The sequence below is a fragment of the Amblyomma mixtum genome, chromosome 8, assembly GCF_055824585.1.
Source record: "Amblyomma mixtum isolate Tamu chromosome 8, ASM5582458v1, whole genome shotgun sequence".
Taxonomy (NCBI): Eukaryota; Metazoa; Arthropoda; class Arachnida; order Ixodida; family Ixodidae; genus Amblyomma; species Amblyomma mixtum.
In genome coordinates, this window is record NC_143019.1 from 135,056,852 (window position 1) to 135,075,476 (window position 18,625).

The window sequence follows — 18,625 nt, forward strand, 5'->3', positions numbered from 1 at the left end:
AAGCCTTCAGTTGCCGAGGAAAGCCGTCGACCTTAGAAAATCTGGTGGTAAAAGATCGTCTTGATGTTATGGACGGGTAGGTTGGCGAATAATGCGAAGTCGAAATGACGACCACGGTCAGAAGTAATGGCGGAACGAGCACCACATCACCAGTTATCACCACGTGACGGCCGCCTACAACATGAAAAGCGTCGCGCATGGACGAAGCGTCAGTAAGCCGGTTTAAGCGGTCACGGGTGGCGCTGCGCTAGCTTGTCTGACGTCACGCCTGGAAAGGAGGAAATGTCTTATCGCCGAGGAAAATGCTTTTATATGTCAAGGATTAATCACCGCAGTCGTGGCGTATCATTCTACTTCCGGCCACCGAGCGTGACGGACGCAGGATCATGAGCTCCAGCGGAGCGGCGATAGCGGCCCTTTCCAGCCGCGGAAACAGGCTCGAGGACAACGAAGATAGCGAGTACCAGATTATTCTGCCAACTTTGCCCACCGGACGCGTTGTTTTTAACACGCTTTTTTTGCACGGCGATGTGCGGGTTAGGCCATACAGGGTCGAGGATTTCCGTGACGCCCTTGCCAACGTTGGTGCGCTCCCCGACGTTTTGGCGTTGGGGGCGTATCAGATCAACCATGTGTGGGCTGTCACGTTAACCAGCACAGAGGCAACAAAGAAGCTGGCGGCGTTCAAGGAACTGGAAGTGAAAGGTCGCCGCTGCCTCATCATCGATCCCGAAGACCAACAAGTGAAGCTGCGTCTCCACTGGATGTTGCACGGCGTGGCAGATGAGGACATCCGGACGGCGTTTGCTGCTTTTGGAAACGTGACCGAAGTGACCCGGGAGAGGTGGCGAGTTCAAGGCGTCAAGGAGAAGGGGTCCACCACGAGGACGGTGCTCCTGAAATTGAAGCCTGGCATTAAGGTTGATGATTTACCGCACCAGCTGCGAGTCGCCGGGGAATTAGCCCTTGTCGTGGTGCCTGGGCGGGCGATGCAGTGCTTACGCTGTCGAGGCACGGGACACGTCCGCCGCGAATGTAAGGTGCCCCGATGTTCAAAATGTAGGCGCTACGGACATGAGGAGGCTGACTGTGTGCTCACGTACGCTTCGGCCGCGGGACCTGGAACGAGGGAGCGGTCGGCGGAGCTCACTATGGACGTAGTCGAGGCAGAGGAGGCGGCAAAGGGAACCGGAGAAGCGCGTACGCAGGCACGGGAGACAGACTCGTCGGGGGACTCGGCACGAGATATCAGTGGTGCCAGCGATGCAGGGAGGAGTGACGCTACACCTGACCTCCCGAGGTCAGAGGACGAGACGTCACCTCAGCCGGCAGACGACATGGAGCAAGATAACGGTGAGGAGCACCCGGACACCAGCGGTACCCGTTCGCCAAGCGTCACAGCCCCAGCCAAGCGACCCCACACACAGACCGATCTCGAAGGTGACAAGGCAGCAGCCCCCGGTGTCGACGAGCCGCCAGCAAAAACAGTCCAATCCCGGAGGTCCGCACTACGTCCGCGGCCAAACCTTTCTTCGGAGAGGCGTGCAGCGGATAAAGCGCCCCCGCTGCCAGTTCAGCCGATCGCACCAGACGGAGGCGGTTCCAACGACGGCGTCTAGCCGCGCGCTAGACGAGGAAGGTAAGCACCATGCTCTCGGTCTTTTCACCCTTTATGAAAATGGCGCCTGAAACCCCTTTGAGAGTAGCCACGTTAAATGTCAGGGGATTGGCAGCAAAAAAGAAGCAGAGCCAAGTACATCGCCTGCTAAGTGACCATGATATCGACGTGCTTGCCGTGCAAGAAACAAAGGTTGATGGGGAGGAAGAGACCGGGAGCATGGTGCAACGTTTCACGGCTAGATTTTACGCCATTGTGAGCCACGCGGTAGGGACATCGGCTGGGTGTGTATTGCTTGTCAAAAAGCTGCCTGGACTGATTGTACAGGCTCACTACTCATGTCTGTCAGGACGGTGTGTTGTAGCTGATTTTGCATATTCCAATGCTGAGTGGCGCATTATTTGTGTGTATGCCCCGAACATTGTTGAGGAAAGAGCAGTGTTTTTCGAGAATGTTATGCAGCAGTTAAGTACGGAGAGGCAGGTAGTAATGCTGGGCGATTTCAACTGTGTACTGAATGCTCGGGACAAAACCAGCACACGCGGCTTCAGAGACAAGAGCACTGATGTGTTGTGCCAGTTAACAAGCGAGTGGAATATGGAAGATGTGGCCGAGTACCTGGGGGGAGCGCGTGCCGTACAGTACACGCATTTCCAAGGTGCGAGCCACGCACGCCTTGACAGAATTTACGTGTCGCTGGATTTGATTCCCGTATGCAATGAATACCAAGTTGTGCCCATGACATTCACGGATCACTGTTTAGTGAAATGCGTATTCGGCACCAAAAAACGAAGGAATGCATTTAGCTGGGAGTTATGGAAATTTAACAACAAATTGCTCATTGATGAGACCTTTAGACGGGTTGTACTAAATGAACTCATTAAAGTAAAGCCGGGCACATTGTACGAAATCTGGAAGCAATGGGAGATGTGCAAAGAACAGATTAAAATAAAAGCCATTGATAGGTCCAGTTGCCTGCGGTACCAGGAGAAAATTAAAGAAACCCAGCTAAAGGCTTTGCTGGAAAAACTACATGAGCAAGAATGTAACGCACCCGGCACATGGATAGAAGATATTAGGAAAATAAAAGAACAGCTTGCGTTGATGGAAGAAGACAGATACCAAGGAGCGTTAGTGCGGGCAAGGGCGGAAAGGTGGGACATGGGCGAGACGCCCTCGAGAAGAGCACTGGCTTTGGAAAAGGCGCATGCGGAAAAAAATCATATTGATAAGATTGAATGGGGCGGCATGCTATCGTCAGATGACGAACATATCAGACAAGGCTTCTTCCAGTATTATCAGCAGCTTTTTAACAAACAGAAGGGCGACATAAACGCGTTCAAAGAAAAGTTTCTTATCGCTATGCCACGACTTGACGAGGACACGAAGGAAAGATTAGAGATGCCAATCACAGAACTCGAGGTCGAAAAAGCAATCGATAGTTTAAATATGGGAAAGTCGCCTGGGCCAGACGGCCTAAGTGCAGCCTTCTATAAGGGGTTTAAGAACGAAATAGCGCCAATATTGACTGCGTTGTTCAAAGAAGCCTACGAAATAAACAGATTGCCGCTGTCATACGGGTTATCTCACACTATTCTAATTCCAAAGACAAATAACGAGGAAAAGCTCCAGCAGGTCACAGCTTACAGGCCAATTTCCTTGACTAATGTCGATTATAAAATATTAATGAAAGTGCTAGCAAGGAGACTGCAGTCAGTAATTCAGGATATTGTTGGCCCTCACCAAACGTGCGGGATAAAGGGGAGATCAATTATGACTAACATTCACACGGCAAGATCGGTTCTGGAGTGTTGTGATCTGACTAATGACTGTGTGGCCATCCTCCAACTAGACCTCGAAAAGGCATTTGACTGTGTAGCCCACGAAATTTTGCTCTGTATTCTGGACCACGCGAATGTAGGTTCAGTAATTCGAGAGGGCGTGGCCATGGCGTACCGCGGCTGCACTACGAGATTAATTATAAACAAGAGTCTGGGGGCCCCCATTCGGGTGCAACGTTCGGTACGCCAGGGCTGCCCCCTCAGTCCACTTTTGTTTGCCATTTATATAGAGACACTATGTTTGAACATTATTAAGAACGAGGCTGTTCAAGGTTTTAGGTTGCAGGCAGCTGAAGTCAAGTTGCTTGCGTACGCGGATGACCTAGCGGTGTTTGCTGTGAATCAGCAGAGCATACGGGAGGCTGTTGTGTCTGTTGACAGTTTCAGGAAGGCAACCGGAAGTAAAGTGAACTGGGCAAAGTGCCAGGGACTTTGGCATGGGGGTTGGCCATCAACCCCAGATCGTTTTGCGAATGTGACTTGGGTAACTATCCCCCCAAAATACCTAGGAGTGCCACTAAATTGCTACCGGGACAGTGATGCATATTGGAAAGAACAAGCGCACGAACTACGGGAAAAATCAGATAGATGGAAGGGGGCACATTTATCAATCTTTGCGAGAGCGACGGTGTGTAACTTGTTCTTTTTAAGCAAACTGTGGTACGTCATGCAAGTGTTGCACTGTTCCCGGGCAAATGTACAGAAGATACATCGCATTTTAGCTGTTTTTGTTTGGTCCTCGACCTGGGAACGGTGCCGACGGACGAATTTGTTTAGACGTGTGAAAGATGGTGGCCTTGGGCTAGGACATCTGTTTCTGCGCCAGCTTGTAAACAGGTTTTTCTTTTTCCGAGATGTGCGTGACCCTTTTTTGAGAACTATGTGTCAACTAAGGTTGAACCGTGTTTTGCCTGATTTTGTTGTGGGAACAAATTATTTTTCCGGAAGAACTTTAGGTTACTTCAGAGAAGTTGCTGATAGCGTTAAATTTCTGGTTGTGCGTTTTTCGAGAGAATATTTAAGTGACGTGAAGCGGAGAAAGCTATACGCAGATCTGTGTGATGTTGTTTTTCCAGTGCCAATGTACAGAGCTTTGTACTATGGAGGCCACGGAGGGGATGTTCTGAAAAGAGTAAAAAGAATGCAAGTACAGCCAGGAACCAAAACTTTCTTCTTCAAGTTACATACGGAAACACTCTCAGTTAAAAGGTTTTTAGAGGGAAGGGGTTTATTCCTACCGTGGGGTTCGCATTGCCTAATCTGCAAGTGTCCCGAAACAATAGACCATGTGTTTCTTCACTGTTGGGAGGGGGTGTTTTTTTGGGATGTTTTGCAACGAACAATTAAAAAAGAGCTGCCGCTTCATCCCTACGGTATCAGATATTTGGCAATTGAAAACCAGGACGGGTTTCCGTTTGATCAGGTAATGCTCTGGGGCCTCCATAGTATATGGCGCTCCAGAATGGCGGGGTATTACTGCGATTCTGACGCGAGACCAGCCCGCATGTATTTTCGGGAAAATGTACGTAGATTTGTGGAAGTAATGAAACTACAAGCATGTGTACCCGATTGGCTACCCAGGATGGAAAATTTGGCTCTGTTGAGAGAATTTTAAACTTGACAAGGCCTGCCAGGAAGATCTGGCAGGTTGCTAGTTTTCAGTTTGGTGTATGTAGATTTTGTGTTGTTTTCTTGAAAACAATAAAGAAAAAAAAAAAAAAAGCAGTCGTGGCGTAGTGGCTAAGACGCCCGTCTCGGCTGCGGGAGGTGGGGTGTTCGACTCCCACCGCCGGTCACTCGCTGGTTAAAAACTGAGTACAAGTGCCTGTGGACTGTGCACTTGGGAAGCTCCGCTGCATGGCGGTGCACACAGCGGGCTCGGTTGCAAACCTGAGCCTGTTTGTAAGTGTCACAAGCCTTAATTAAACAAAAAATCGTGGAGCTTTCTTTTTCTCTTTTTTTTTTCAACGCGCTCTGTGGTTAGAGAAACAAGTGATTTTTTTTTTTTTGCAGCTTACCCCAAAGATTACCGCCCATGATTTTTATGGTTTCAGTTCCATATGATTTTGCCCATGGCGTGGGAAGGTGTAGCCCCCATTTCTGAAACTAATACCCCTGTCACACGGGCATTTCGAAGGCCCTCGAATCGATAGCCTATCGACTCGAAGGCGATCGAGCGCTGCTACACGGCCAGTTTGAATGGCCATCGAGTCAATAGTCTATCGAGTCGACGGAGCAGCCCGGAACTCTATCGAGATTTCGAGGGCCTTCGAGCGTTGCCCAAGGTTGCTAGCATTGCTTCGAACGACAACAAACATGGCGGCGCCCTTCAAAGCCGGACCCCTCGCTTCGGACTGAATTCTCGTTGTTGCTGCCTTTTTCTGTCCGTTCACTGGTCATAAATGGGGCACCGGTCTTTCGCTTCGTCTCATCTTGCCTAGAAGAAAACGTATAAGTGATAAATTTGCTTTATTTTTTATTTAGAGTGACGATTCTGCCGCTGTTAGGCCTAAGAGAGGCGGTTTGTTGACAGTAATGGTTCCCGTTTTGACTACCAGATGGCGCCACTAGAGACTAAGTTTATTTTTGCCTCTCTGCTAGCATACGCTGAACTCAATGTGAGAATGCGCCTGAGTTTAGCGTACGTAAGCGTGCATACGCTCGTGGTACGTAGACAGCATAAATTTATGCTCTTTTCTCACTGTCTCTGTGTACGTCGCGAGCGGCGACGTGGTGCGCAAAGCGAGAAGCAGCAGCGGCGCGGCCGTTCCAACTCGCCCGGGCGTCAACAGATGAGAACAGGTCCTAGTTTTTGCGGCGAGCGAATCCGCTTCGCTTGCCGGATTTTTGAACAAGTGTGAACGCGCCTTATGACTGCAAGAAAGTGTATTTCAACATTTAGTTAAGTTTCGTCAATATATTTTTGTTATTTGCGCGAAACCGAAAGCAGCGATTGTGGCGCCACACGAGCTTGGCGTAAGACACGAGAACGATTTCAATGGCCATTGAGATTTGCCGTGTAGCAGCTCCACAACTCCCTCGAGTTCAATGGCGATCGAAAATCTCGATGGCTCTCGACTCGATGGCCATTGAAACTGGCCGTGTGACAGGGGTATAATATACCGCCAGCACCAAGAGACGTTTTAGTACACCGCAGCTGAAGGTCCTGTAACAACATTCAATTTTGCTATCAGTGTGACTGACAGGCGCAACACATTTTTTTTCGCGCCTTTTGCCTGACATGTATCTTCCTGGTACTGTCGGTCAGCAGAATTGATACATGGCGGACATTTCTGCCCCATGTCTTTTTGCCGCCTCTCCCTTTTGTCCCCTTTATTTGTAAATGTCCTAAGCGTTATTTATTATTTTTCTTTTTTTCCTTCCCCATTCATTGCCGAATGGATGACGGCGAAAAAAAAGAGCTTCACGGCATGACCAGGGTGCTTGTTTCCCATTTGCGGAACATGCTGAGTGTGTCGCATGTAATTTCACAGGTCTAATTTTGGCAAAGCATATATGTTGGTAGCGATAGTCAAAAATTACTCAGTGAGCACTGGAGGACTTCGCCGAGTGTGTCATGTCAGTATAACGTAACCGTGACATCAGATGTCGAAATTAAAGCTTGGCTTATGACTTTTTCGAAAGTTTTGTAATAACTGAACAGTTATTATGCATGTTATCGCGGAGGTCTCCGTCTTAGCCGGGCCGTTTTCTCGGCAATACATGTAGTGAGGCTCAGGGCAGGCGAACACTACATGTTGTTTTTCCTGCATTGCTATGGCAAATAGGCAATTAAGCGAAATGTCTGCCATTATGAAGAAAGGATTGCGAAGCATGAAGTTGACATTTCTTGAAGCAATTGCAGGCAGAGGAAGCAGGGAGTCTTGTCCCTTCACCGCCCCTCTTTCCAAGGGTCTATGCGGTAAAGCCGCAGTGTTTAAAGGCACCAGTTCAGTCCTGCGGCAGCATTTCGTGCTCGCTCAGTACACATTTGTTTCACTCTGTGCTTCTGAAACTTAAGTTCATTTTATTTTTACCTATACAGCTGCTGACGTTAGGAAGCAATGTGTCAGCTATTTCCTCTAACCTGGCATTGACTGCGAGCCGTGGCCTACCTAATGCGCCGCTCAGAGAAGTAGTGTGGCAGCGGGAAGAGCGCTAGTCATTGGAGCGCCTGTCTTGTAGAAAAAAAAGTACAATAGATGATAACACCTTTTTTTTTAATTCCACAAGTGAATATACAGCCGAAGTTCGCAAGTGGAGGAAAAAAGAAACGCTGGAAATGTTCGAAGGGTGACATCGTGTTAAGGGTGCCATTCGAGCGATGGCATATACAAAATGTTTGAAAAATAAATACCGCATTTTCGCAGCAAAAAAGCAGCGCTTACACGAGACAAAGAAGTGTGGGGATGCGACGCGTTTGCCGCCGCCTCTGATTTAAAAGGGAAACTGCATAGGTTTTAGAAATACACGAGCTTGAGATGATAGAATGTGTGAAACTTGCAGGTAAAGCATGCGAAGTCTTTTTGGTTTAGCGCTTGAAATAGTGAAGTAGTCCCTGATTCAAATCCGGACGACCTTTAAGGTTCTCCGCAGCGCACAACGCCAAGTTGGGAGGGGGGGGGGGGCGCATGATGACGTCATCGAAGGTATCGGTATACATTTCCAACGCGCAAACGCCTGCTTTGAAGGAAAAAAAGGAACGCCATCAAAGGCAAACCCTGCCGAGAGTTGATTGGCAGCGTCTAACGAGTCAGGGCAGGGTGTGGCTGACGACAGTGGTAATGTAAGGCAGACCTTCCGTGACGTCACGCTGAACTTACGTGCACACCTCCAGTGCATTGAGCAGCAGCGCAAAATTCAATCGTCCATTACGTAACTACTTCAAATGCTAGTGCAAAAACAATTGGCATGCTTCACGTAAAGCCTATTTAGATTCGAATCCTTGAATATCACGAAATTCTCAAAAAAGTGCTGCAGTTGCCCTTTAAGCGCTGTTTTTCGCCACAAGATCTGGCATTAACCAGCAACACTTTTTACCTTGTTAATTCACGTTCTTGCCCATTTTCCACGCGTCGTAAAATGGCTTTTCCGCCTTTCACTTGCAACGACAGAAAAAAACTGTAAAAGAATGCTCACAGGGTATTGATCCGTCCATCTTTCGTCTGCCCGCTTGAAATGTCGCCTCCGGCCACTCCGAGGCGCTTCAAATCCCAGTTGAAAGAAGTCCATTCACAAACTTGCTCCGTGCCGAAAAGAAAATGTCTCTACGATTACACTTTCTCATTAGTGCTTTTGAACGTTACAAAACTTAGAAGCCTCTACTAACACGGGTGTGGGGCATGCTCGGACGTTTCCTCGTTGTGGGTGACGGCCAGGTCACGTTAACCGCGAGTTTTCCCAGCCCTATACGTAGACGCTCACACCAGGAGCTAGCCACATACAGTTCCGCTGTTAAACTTGTAAAGGGTTTCGGCTTACCATTCACACTTAGCTGCGCAAAAAGAAACGAGGACCAAAGCGAACAAGAAGACACAACACAAGCGCAGACTATCAACTGAATTTTTATTCACGAAAGGGAAGCTTTTAAAAGCGTTAGAAAATACAAAATCGAAACACAACAATCACTACCACGCGTGCAAAGGAAACCTATGACATATCATTCCTGCTTGAAATACGAACACAACAACAGGATAACAAATGCAATCACATCAAGCCAACCCCCCGTACTGTCTGCTCGTACTCAATAAACTGCGCAGAAAAGGAACCTCCTTTTCCTGCAGGCTGACCGACTGTGATGCGCACAGAGCTGCGTAGACGGCCGGCGTTGTTGGAAACGTCGACAGGTGTGCTTGGCGAGTGCTCGAAATATTTGCCAGGAACACGAGCAGTGGCAACAGACGTGAGCTCTGCTGCACATGTGGAACAGTCATTGCGAAGTGTAGTGCGTAGGCCAAGCAGGACCCAAGGGTAGGCGCTCAATCCAGTGTGAAGGGAGAACCAGCGCTATAAGCGAAGCCTTCAGTTGCCGAGGAAAGCCGTCGACCTTAGAAAATCTGGTGGTAAAAGATCGTCTTGATGTTATGGACGGGTAGGTTGGCGAATAATGCGAAGTCGAAATGACGACCACGGTCAGAAGTAATGGCGGAACGAGCACCACATCACCAGTTATCACCACGTGACGGCCGCCTACAACATGAAAAGCGTCGCGCATGGACGAAGCGTCAGTAAGCCGGTTTAAGCGGTCACGGGTGGCGCTGCGCTAGCTTGTCTGACGTCACGCCTGGAAAGGAGGAAATGTCTTATCGCCGAGGAAAATGCTTTTATATGTCAAGGATTAATCACCGCAGTCGTGGCGTAGTGGCTAAGACGCCCGTCTCGGCTGCGGGAGGTGGGGTGTTCGACTCCCACCGCCGGTCACTCGCTGGTTAAAAACTGAGTACAAGTGCCTGTGGACTGTGCACTTGGGAAGCTCCGCTGCATGGCGGTGCACACAGCGGGCTCGGTTGCAAACCTGAGCCTGTTTGTAAGTGTCACAAGCCTTAATTAAACAAAAAATCGTGGAGCTTTCTTTTTCTCTTTTTTTTTTCAACGCGCTCTGTGGTTAGAGAAACAAGTGATTTTTTTTTTTTGCAGCTTACCCCAAAGATTACCGCCCATGATTTTTATGGTTTCAGTTCCATATGATTTTGCCCATGGCGTGGGAAGGTGTAGCCCCCATTTCTGAAACTAATACCCCTGTCACACGGGCATTTCGAAGGCCCTCGAATCGATAGCCTATCGACTCGAAGGCGATCGAGCGCTGCTACACGGCCAGTTTGAATGGCCATCGAGTCAATAGTCTATCGAGTCGACGGAGCAGCCCGGAACTCTATCGAGATTTCGAGGGCCTTCGAGCGTTGCCCAAGGTTGCTAGCATTGCTTCGAACGACAACAAACATGGCGGCGCCCTTCAAAGCCGGACCCCTCGCTTCGGACTGAATTCTCGTTGTTGCTGCCTTTTTCTGTCCGTTCACTGGTCATAAATGGGGCACCGGTCTTTCGCTTCGTCTCATCTTGCCTAGAAGAAAACGTATAAGTGATAAATTTGCTTTATTTTTTATTTAGAGTGACGATTCTGCCGCTGTTAGGCCTAAGAGAGGCGGTTTGTTGACAGTAATGGTTCCCGTTTTGACTACCAGATGGCGCCACTAGAGACTAAGTTTATTTTTGCCTCTCTGCTAGCATACGCTGAACTCAATGTGAGAATGCGCCTGCGTTTAGCGTACGTAAGCGTGCATACGCTCGTGGTACGTAGACAGCATAAATTTATGCTCTTTTCTCACTGTATCTGTGTACGTCGCGAGCGGCGACGTGGTGCGCAAAGCGAGAAGCAGCAGCGGCGCGGCCGTTCCAACTCGCCCGGGCGTCAACAGATGAGAACAGGTCCTAGTTTTTGCGGCGAGCGAATCCGCTTCGCTTGCCGGATTTTTGAACAAGTGTGAACGCGCCTTATGACTGCAAGAAAGTGTATTTCAACATTTAGTTAAGTTTCGTCAATATATTTTTGTTATTTGCGCGAAACCGAAAGCAGCGATTGTGGCGCCACACGAGCTTGGCGTAAGACACGAGAACGATTTCAATGGCCATTGAGATTTGCCGTGTAGCAGCTCCACAACTCCCTCGAGTTCAATGGCGATCGAAAATCTCGATGGCTCTCGACTCGATGGCCATTGAAACTGGCCGTGTGACAGGGGTATAATATACCGCCAGCGCCAAGAGACGTTTTAGTACACCGCAGCTGAAGGTCCTGTAACAACATTCAATTTTGCTATCAGTGTGACTGACAGGCGCAACACATTTTTTTTCGCGCCTTTTGCCTGACATGTATCTTCCTGGTACTGTCGGTCAGCAGAATTGATACATGGCGGACATTTCTGCCCCATGTCTTTTTGCCGCCTCTCCCTTTTGTCCCCTTTATTTGTAAATGTCCTAAGCGTTATTTATTATTTTTCTTTTTTTCCTTCCCCATTCATTGCCGAATGGATGACGGCGAAAAAAAAGAGCTTCACGGCATGACCAGGGTGCTTGTTTCCCATTTGCGGAACATGCTGAGTGTGTCGCATGTAATTTCACAGGTCTGATTTTGGCAAAGCATATATGTTGGTAGCGATAGTCAAAAATTACTCAGTGAGCACTGGAGGACTTCGCCGAGTGTGTCACGTCAGTATAACGTAACCGTGACATCAGATGTCGAAATTAAAGCTTGGCTTATGACTTTTTCGAAAGTTTTGTAATAACTGAACAGTTATTATGCATGTTATCGCGGAGGTCTCCGTCTTAGCCGGGCCGTTTTCTCGGCAATACATGTAGTGAGGCTCAGGGCAGGCGAACACTACATGTTGTTTTTCCTGCATTGCTATGGCAAATAGGCAATTAAGCGAAATGTCTGCCATTATGAAGAAAGGATTGCGAAGCATGAAGTTGACATTTCTTGAAGCAATTGCAGGCAGAGGAAGCAGGGAGTCTTGTCCCTTCACCGCCCCTCTTTCCAAGGGTCTATGCGGTAAAGCCGCAGTGTTTAAAGGCACCAGTTCAGTCCTGCGGCAGCATTTCGTGCTCGCTCAGTACACATTTGTTTCACTCTGTGCTTCTGAAACTTAAGTTCATTTTATTTTTACCTATACAGCTGCTGACGTTAGGAAGCAATGTGTCAGCTATTTCCTCTAACCTGGCATTGACTGCGAGCCGTGGCCTACCTAATGCGCCGCTCAGAGAAGTAGTGTGGCAGCGGGAAGAGCGCTAGTCATTGGAGCGCCTGTCTTGTAGAAAAAAAAGTACTATAGATGATAACACCTTTTTTTTTAATTCCACAAGTGAATATACAGCCGAAGTTCGCAAGTGGAGGAAAAAAGAAACGCTGGAAATGTTCGAAGGGTGACATCGTGTTAAGGGTGCCATTCGAGCGATGGCATATACAAAATGTTTGAAAAATAAATACCGCATTTTCGCAGCAAAAAAGCAGCGCTTACACGAGACAAAGAAGTGTGGGGATGCGACGCGTTTGCCGCCGCCTCTGATTTAAAAGGGAAACTGCATAGGTTTTAGAAATACACGAGCTTGAGATGATAGAATGTGTGAAACTTGCAGGTAAAGCATGCGAAGTCTTTTTGGTTTAGCGCTTGAAATAGTGAAGTAGTCCCTGATTCAAATCCGGACGACCTTTAAGGTTCTCCGCAGCGCACAACGCCAAGTTGGGAGGGGGGGGGGGGGGGCGCATGATGACGTCATCGAAGGTATCGGTATACATTTCCAACGCGCAAACGCCTGCTTTGAAGGAAAAAAAGGAACGCCATCAAAGGCAAACCCTGCCGAGAGTTGATTGGCAGCGTCTAACGAGTCAGGGCAGGGTGTGGCTGACGACAGTGGTAATGTAAGGCAGACCTTCCGTGACGTCACGCTGAACTTACGTGCACACCTCCAGTGCATTGAGCAGCAGCGCAAAATTCAATCGTCCATTACGTAACTACTTCAAATGCTAGTGCAAAAACAATTGGCATGCTTCACGTAAAGCCTATTTAGATTCGAATCCTTGAATATCACGAAATTCTCAAAAAAGTGCTGCAGTTGCCCTTTAAGCGCTGTTTTTCGCCACAAGATCTGGCATTAACCAGCAACACTTTTTACCTTGTTAATTCACGTTCTTGCCCATTTTCCACGCGTCGTAAAATGGCTTTTCCGCCTTTCACTTGCAACGACAGAAAAAAACTGTAAAAGAATGCTCACAGGGTATTGATCCGTCCATCTTTCGTCTGCCCGCTTGAAATGTCGCCTCCGGCCACTCCGAGGCGCTTCAAATCCCAGTTGAAAGAAGTCCATTCACAAACTTGCTCCGTGCCGAAAAGAAAATGTCTCTACGATTACACTTTCTCATTAGTGCTTTTGAACGTTACAAAACTTAGAAGCCTCTACTAACACGGGTGTGGGGCATGCTCGGACGTTTCCTCGTTGTGGGTGACGGCCAGGTCACGTTAACCGCGAGTTTCCCCAGCCCTATACGTAGACGCTCACACCAGGAGCTAGCCACATACAGTTCCGCTGTTAAACTTGTAAAGGGTTTCGGCTTACCATTCACACTTAGCTGCGCAAAAAGAAACGAGGACCAAAGCGAACAAGAAGACACAACACAAGCGCAGACTATCAACTGAATTTTTATTCACGAAAGGGAAGCTTTTAAAAGCGTTAGAAAATACAAAATCGAAACACAACAATCACTACCACGCGTGCAAAGGAAACCTATGACATATCATTCCTGCTTGAAATGCGAACACAACAACAGGATAACAAATGCAATCACATCAAGCCAACCCCCCGTACTGTCTGCTCGTACTCAATAAACTGCGCAGAAAAGGAACCTCCTTTTCCTGCAGGCTGACCGACTGTGATGCGCACAGAGCTGCGTAGACGGCCGGCGTTGTTGGAAACGTCGACAGGTGTGGTTGGCGAGTGCTCGAAATATTTGCCAGGAACACGAGCAGTGGCAACAGACGTGAGCTCTGCTGCACATGTGGAACAGTCATTGCGAAGTGTAGTGCGTAGGCCAAGCAGGACCCAAGGGTAGGCGCTCAATCCAGTGTGAAGGGAGAACCAGCGCTATAAGCGAAGCCTTCAGTTGCCGAGGAAAGCCGTCGACCTTAGAAAATCTGGTGGTAAAAGATCGTCTTGATGTTATGGACGGGTAGGTTGGCGAATAATGCGAAGTCGAAATGACGACCACGGTCAGAAGTAATGGCGGAACGAGCACCACATCACCAGTTATCACCACGTGACGGCCGCCTACAACATGAAAAGCGTCGCGCATGGACGAAGCGTCAGTAAGCCGGTTTAAGCGGTCACGGGTGGCGCTGCGCTAGCTTGTCTGACGTCACGCCTGGAAAGGAGGAAATGTCTTATCGCCGAGGAAAATGCTTTTATATGTCAAGGATTAATCAGCGGCCGGTGCCGGCCGCGGAAACAGGTTTTCCAGCGACGCAGATAAGGATTACGAGATCGTTCTGCCTACCCTGCCCACCGGACGTGTTGTTTTAAACACAGTTTTTTTGCACGGGGACGTGCGTGTGAGGCCCTACAGGGTCGAAGACTTCAGAGACGCCCTCGATAACGTTGGTGCGCTCCCCGACGTCGTGGCGTTGGGGGCGTACCAGATAAACCATGTGTGGGCGGTGACCTTCAGCAGCGCTGTCGCCGCAAAGAAACTGGCCGCCATGAAGGAGCTGGAAGTGAAGGGACGCCGCTGCATCGTTTTTGACCCAGAAGACCACCAGGTCAAGCTGCGCCTCCACTGGATGCTACACGGCGTCGCCGACGAGGACATCCGGACTGCATTCGCGGTGTTCGGCAATGTGACCGAGGTAACCCGGGAGCGTTGGCGCGTCGCGGGCATGAAGGAGAAGGGCTCCACCACGAGGACCGTGCTCCTGAAACTGAAGCCAGGCGTGAAGGTGGACGACCTGCCTCACCAGGTACGAGTCGCTGGCGAGTTGGCTCTCGTGGTAGTTCCGGGGCGGCCGATGCAGTGCCTTCGTTGCGGCGGCACGGGGCACGTTCGCCGCGATTGCAAGGTGCCCAGGTGTTCGAAATGCCGACGCTATGGACACTCGGAGGCTGACTGCGTTCGTACCTACGCGTCAGCTACCGGGCATGTAGCAGCGAGCGACTCCGCAGAACTGATGGACGTCGTCGAAGCAGAGGAAGCAGCGAGCGGTGCCGACGACACGGGCAAAACGGAGGGGGCGGCGGTTCAGCCAGCTGTTGCGAGTAGCGGCACCGACACCGTGGTCTCACAGGAGAGCGGGCCGTCAGTTAGTGACCCGTCATTAACGCCTCTGGAGACACCCAAGGACAGAGCGAACCCGCCAGTGCCAGTGGATGTGGTATCGAAGGCGGCGAGCGGAGACCACGACGAGAAGGCCGACGCGCGGATGGCTACTGGTATCACTACCCCTGCGAAGCGTCCGCACGCCGAGACGAAGCCCGACGGGGACAAGGCAACAGAGCCCAGCGTCGAGGAACCACCGACAAAGACGCCGCAAGCACGACGGCCCAATCTGCGGCCGCGCCCAAAGGTCCCGGTTGAGAAGCGTGGCGGCGACAAGGCGCCTCCTGACCAGGAGCACGTGCTCGCGCCGGATGACACCGGCGGCGACGGCAGCGTCTAGCGACAGGCTAGGCGCGGGAGGTAAGCACCGTGCTTTCGGTCTCTTCTTCCTAAGTTAAAATGGCTTCTGCAACTCCGTTTAAAGTCGCCACCCTCAACGTCAGAGGCCTGGCAGGTAAAAGAAAACAAAGCCAGCTGTACCGACTCATAACGGAGCAAGATATCGATATACTGGCAGTGCAGGAGACGAAAGTCGACGGTGAGGAAGAGACCGGGAGCATGGTGCGACGTTTCACGTCTAGATATTTTGCCGTCGTTAGCCACGCTGTGGGCACATCGGCGGGTTGTGTTCTTTTCGTTAGGAAGTTACCTGGGCTAGAGGTGCACGGTCACCATTCGTGCATGACGGGCAGATACGTGTCCATTGATTTCTCGCTCTGTAACACTGACTGGCGCATTGTTTGCCTGTACGCCCCGAATGCGGTTGATGGCCGAGCATCGTTTTTTGAAAGTGTCGGAGAACGGCTTTGCACACACAGACAGCTGATTGTCATGGGCGATTACAACTGTGTCCTTAGTGCGCGCGACAAGACAAGCGTCCGAGGTTTCCGAGACAAAAGCACTGAAGTGTTGTTACGAATGATTGTGAACTGCAACCTCGAGGATGTGGCAGAGTGTCTTGAAGGTGCGCGTGCTGTAAGATACACACGATTCGAGGGCACAAGTCACGCACGGCTAGACCGCATTTATGCATCTGCGGATACTATACCTAAATGCAATAGTTATGAAGTAATGCCGGTTTCTTTTTCTGACCACTGTTTGGTTCAATGCTGTATAGGAATCATTAAGAAGGGGAATGGTTTTACGTGGGAAATGTGGAAGTTAAATGACAAGCTACTTCAAGACGAATTTTATAACCGGGCTGTAAGGGAAGAAATAGCAAAAATAGAACCAAGTAGCAATATGAGGATTTGGCAGCAGTGGGAGCTCACTAAAGAAAGTTTAAAATTAAAAGCCATAGAAAGAGCCACCTGTATACGTCATGAAGCAAAACAACAGGAAATGGAGCTAAAGGCACTGCTTCAGAAGATGCTAAAACAGGAATGCTTAGCGCCTGGTAAATGGATGGACGACATAAGAAAAACCAAACAAAAGCTAGAGCTAATCGAGGAAGACCGTTATCGGGGAGCGCTGGTGAGGGCAAGGGCAGAAGACATGGCTGCAGGGGAAGCGCCAACGAAACGAGCGCTTGGTTTGGAAAAAGCCCGTGCCGAAAGAAATCACATTCATGAAATAGAATGGGGAGGTGTTTCAAAAACAGACATCGATCATATCAAAGCAGCTTTTTTCGAGCATTACCAGGCGCTCTTCGCATTGCATCCGGTAGATGTTATCGCATTTAAGGATTCGTTTCTAGCCGAGATGCCGCGTCTGGACGACGAAACTAAAGACAGATTAGAGCAGAAGATAAGTCAAGGGGAAGTTGAGCAAGCAATAGACAGTTTAAACCCAGGTAAGTCGCCTGGACCGGACGGGTTCAGCGCGGCATTCTACAAAGAATTTAAAAATGTAATTTCCCCGGTCTTGCAGGTAATCTTTAATGAAGCCTATAAAGTAAAAGCACTGCCTCCGTCCTATGGGTCGTCCCATACTGTGCTTATTCCCAAGACGGACGACATAGACAGATTACGATTGGTAACAGCATACCGACCCATAGCACTCACTAACGTCGAGTACAAAATTTACATGAAGGTTTTGGCACGAAGGCTGCAGACCGTGATTCATTTATTAGTTGGTCCGCATCAAACCTGCGGCATTAAAGGGCGGTCTATTTTCACAAATATTCACGTTGCGCGCAGTGTATTAGAAACATGTGATGACACTAATGGTCAGGTGGCTATTCTACAGATCGATTTGGAAAAGGCTTTTGACTGTGTTGCCCATGAACTTTTGTTTTCAGTATTAGACCATGCTAATGTTGGTTCTGTTATCCGCGAGGGTGTGGCCCTGGCATACCGGAACTGCACGACGAGATTGATCGTTAACAAGAGTCTGGGGGCCCCCATTAGCGTGAAGCGTTCGGTGCGCCAGGGCTGTCCCCTCAGCCCTCTTTTATTTTGTATTTATGTGGAGACCCTTTGTTTAAAGATTCTGAAAAACAGGAGTATTAACGGATTTACTTTACAAGCAGCCGAAGTAAAGCTCTTGGCGTACGCTGATGATATTGCTGTGTTTGCCGTTGACAAGAGAGGCATAAGCGAGGCTGTTCAATGTGTACGCGATTTCAGCCAAGCTACAGGCAGCGGGGTTAACTGGTCGAAGTGCCTTGGGCTGTGGCATGGCGGGTGGGCATCTACGCCTGAGCGGTTTGCCAGCGTGCCTTGGACGACAACGCCAGATAAGTACTTGGGCGTTCCGCTCGATGCTTACCGTGACAGTGAACATTATTGGACAGGACAGGTCAAAGAGACACGGGAGAGAGCTGATAAGTGGAAAGGAACGACCTTGTCGATTTTCGCCAGAGCCACTGTTTGCAACCTGTTCTTTATCAGCAGGCTCTGGTATGTAATGCAGGTGTTGCACTGTTCACGGTTAAGTATTCAAAAGCTACACCGAATTTTCGCCGTCTTTATCTGGTCGTCTGAATGGGAGCGCTGCAGCCGGACCAACCTGTTCCGACGGGTACAAGACGGCGGGTTGGGTTTGGGCCATTTGTTTTTGCGACAGCTGGTCAATCGTTTTTTGTTTTTTAGGGACACAAGAGACCCTTTTTTGCGTACCGTATGCCAAGTTAGGCTGCGGCATCTACTTCCAGAGTACATAGTCGGAACTGCTGAGGTGTATAGTAGGGTCACCGGTTTTTACCGGGAAGTCGTAGCCAGTGTAAGGTTTCTTTCCGCGCGGTTTTCAAATGACTTTCTGGCTAGTGTGAAACGAAAGAAACTGTACCGTGCCTTGTGCGATGTAGTTTTCCCCGAGCCCTTGTACAGGGCCTTGTACAGTGGAGGCCCAGGCAAAGATGTTTTAAAG

The 18,625-nt window shown here is 49.4% G+C and overlaps 1 protein-coding gene across 1 annotated transcript; it reads left to right on the top strand.

Annotated features, from left to right (window-relative positions):
- The first annotated feature begins 386 nt into the window (after positions 1-386).
- Positions 387-17,561, top strand: LOC149334541 (uncharacterized). Its single transcript, XM_089557949.1, has 3 exons — positions 387-1,238; positions 15,285-15,569; positions 17,556-17,561. The coding sequence occupies exons 1-3, from the start codon at positions 387-389 to the stop codon at positions 17,559-17,561; spliced, it is 1,143 nt and encodes a 380-aa protein (XP_089414075.1).
- Positions 17,562-18,625: the final 1,064 nt, after the last annotated feature.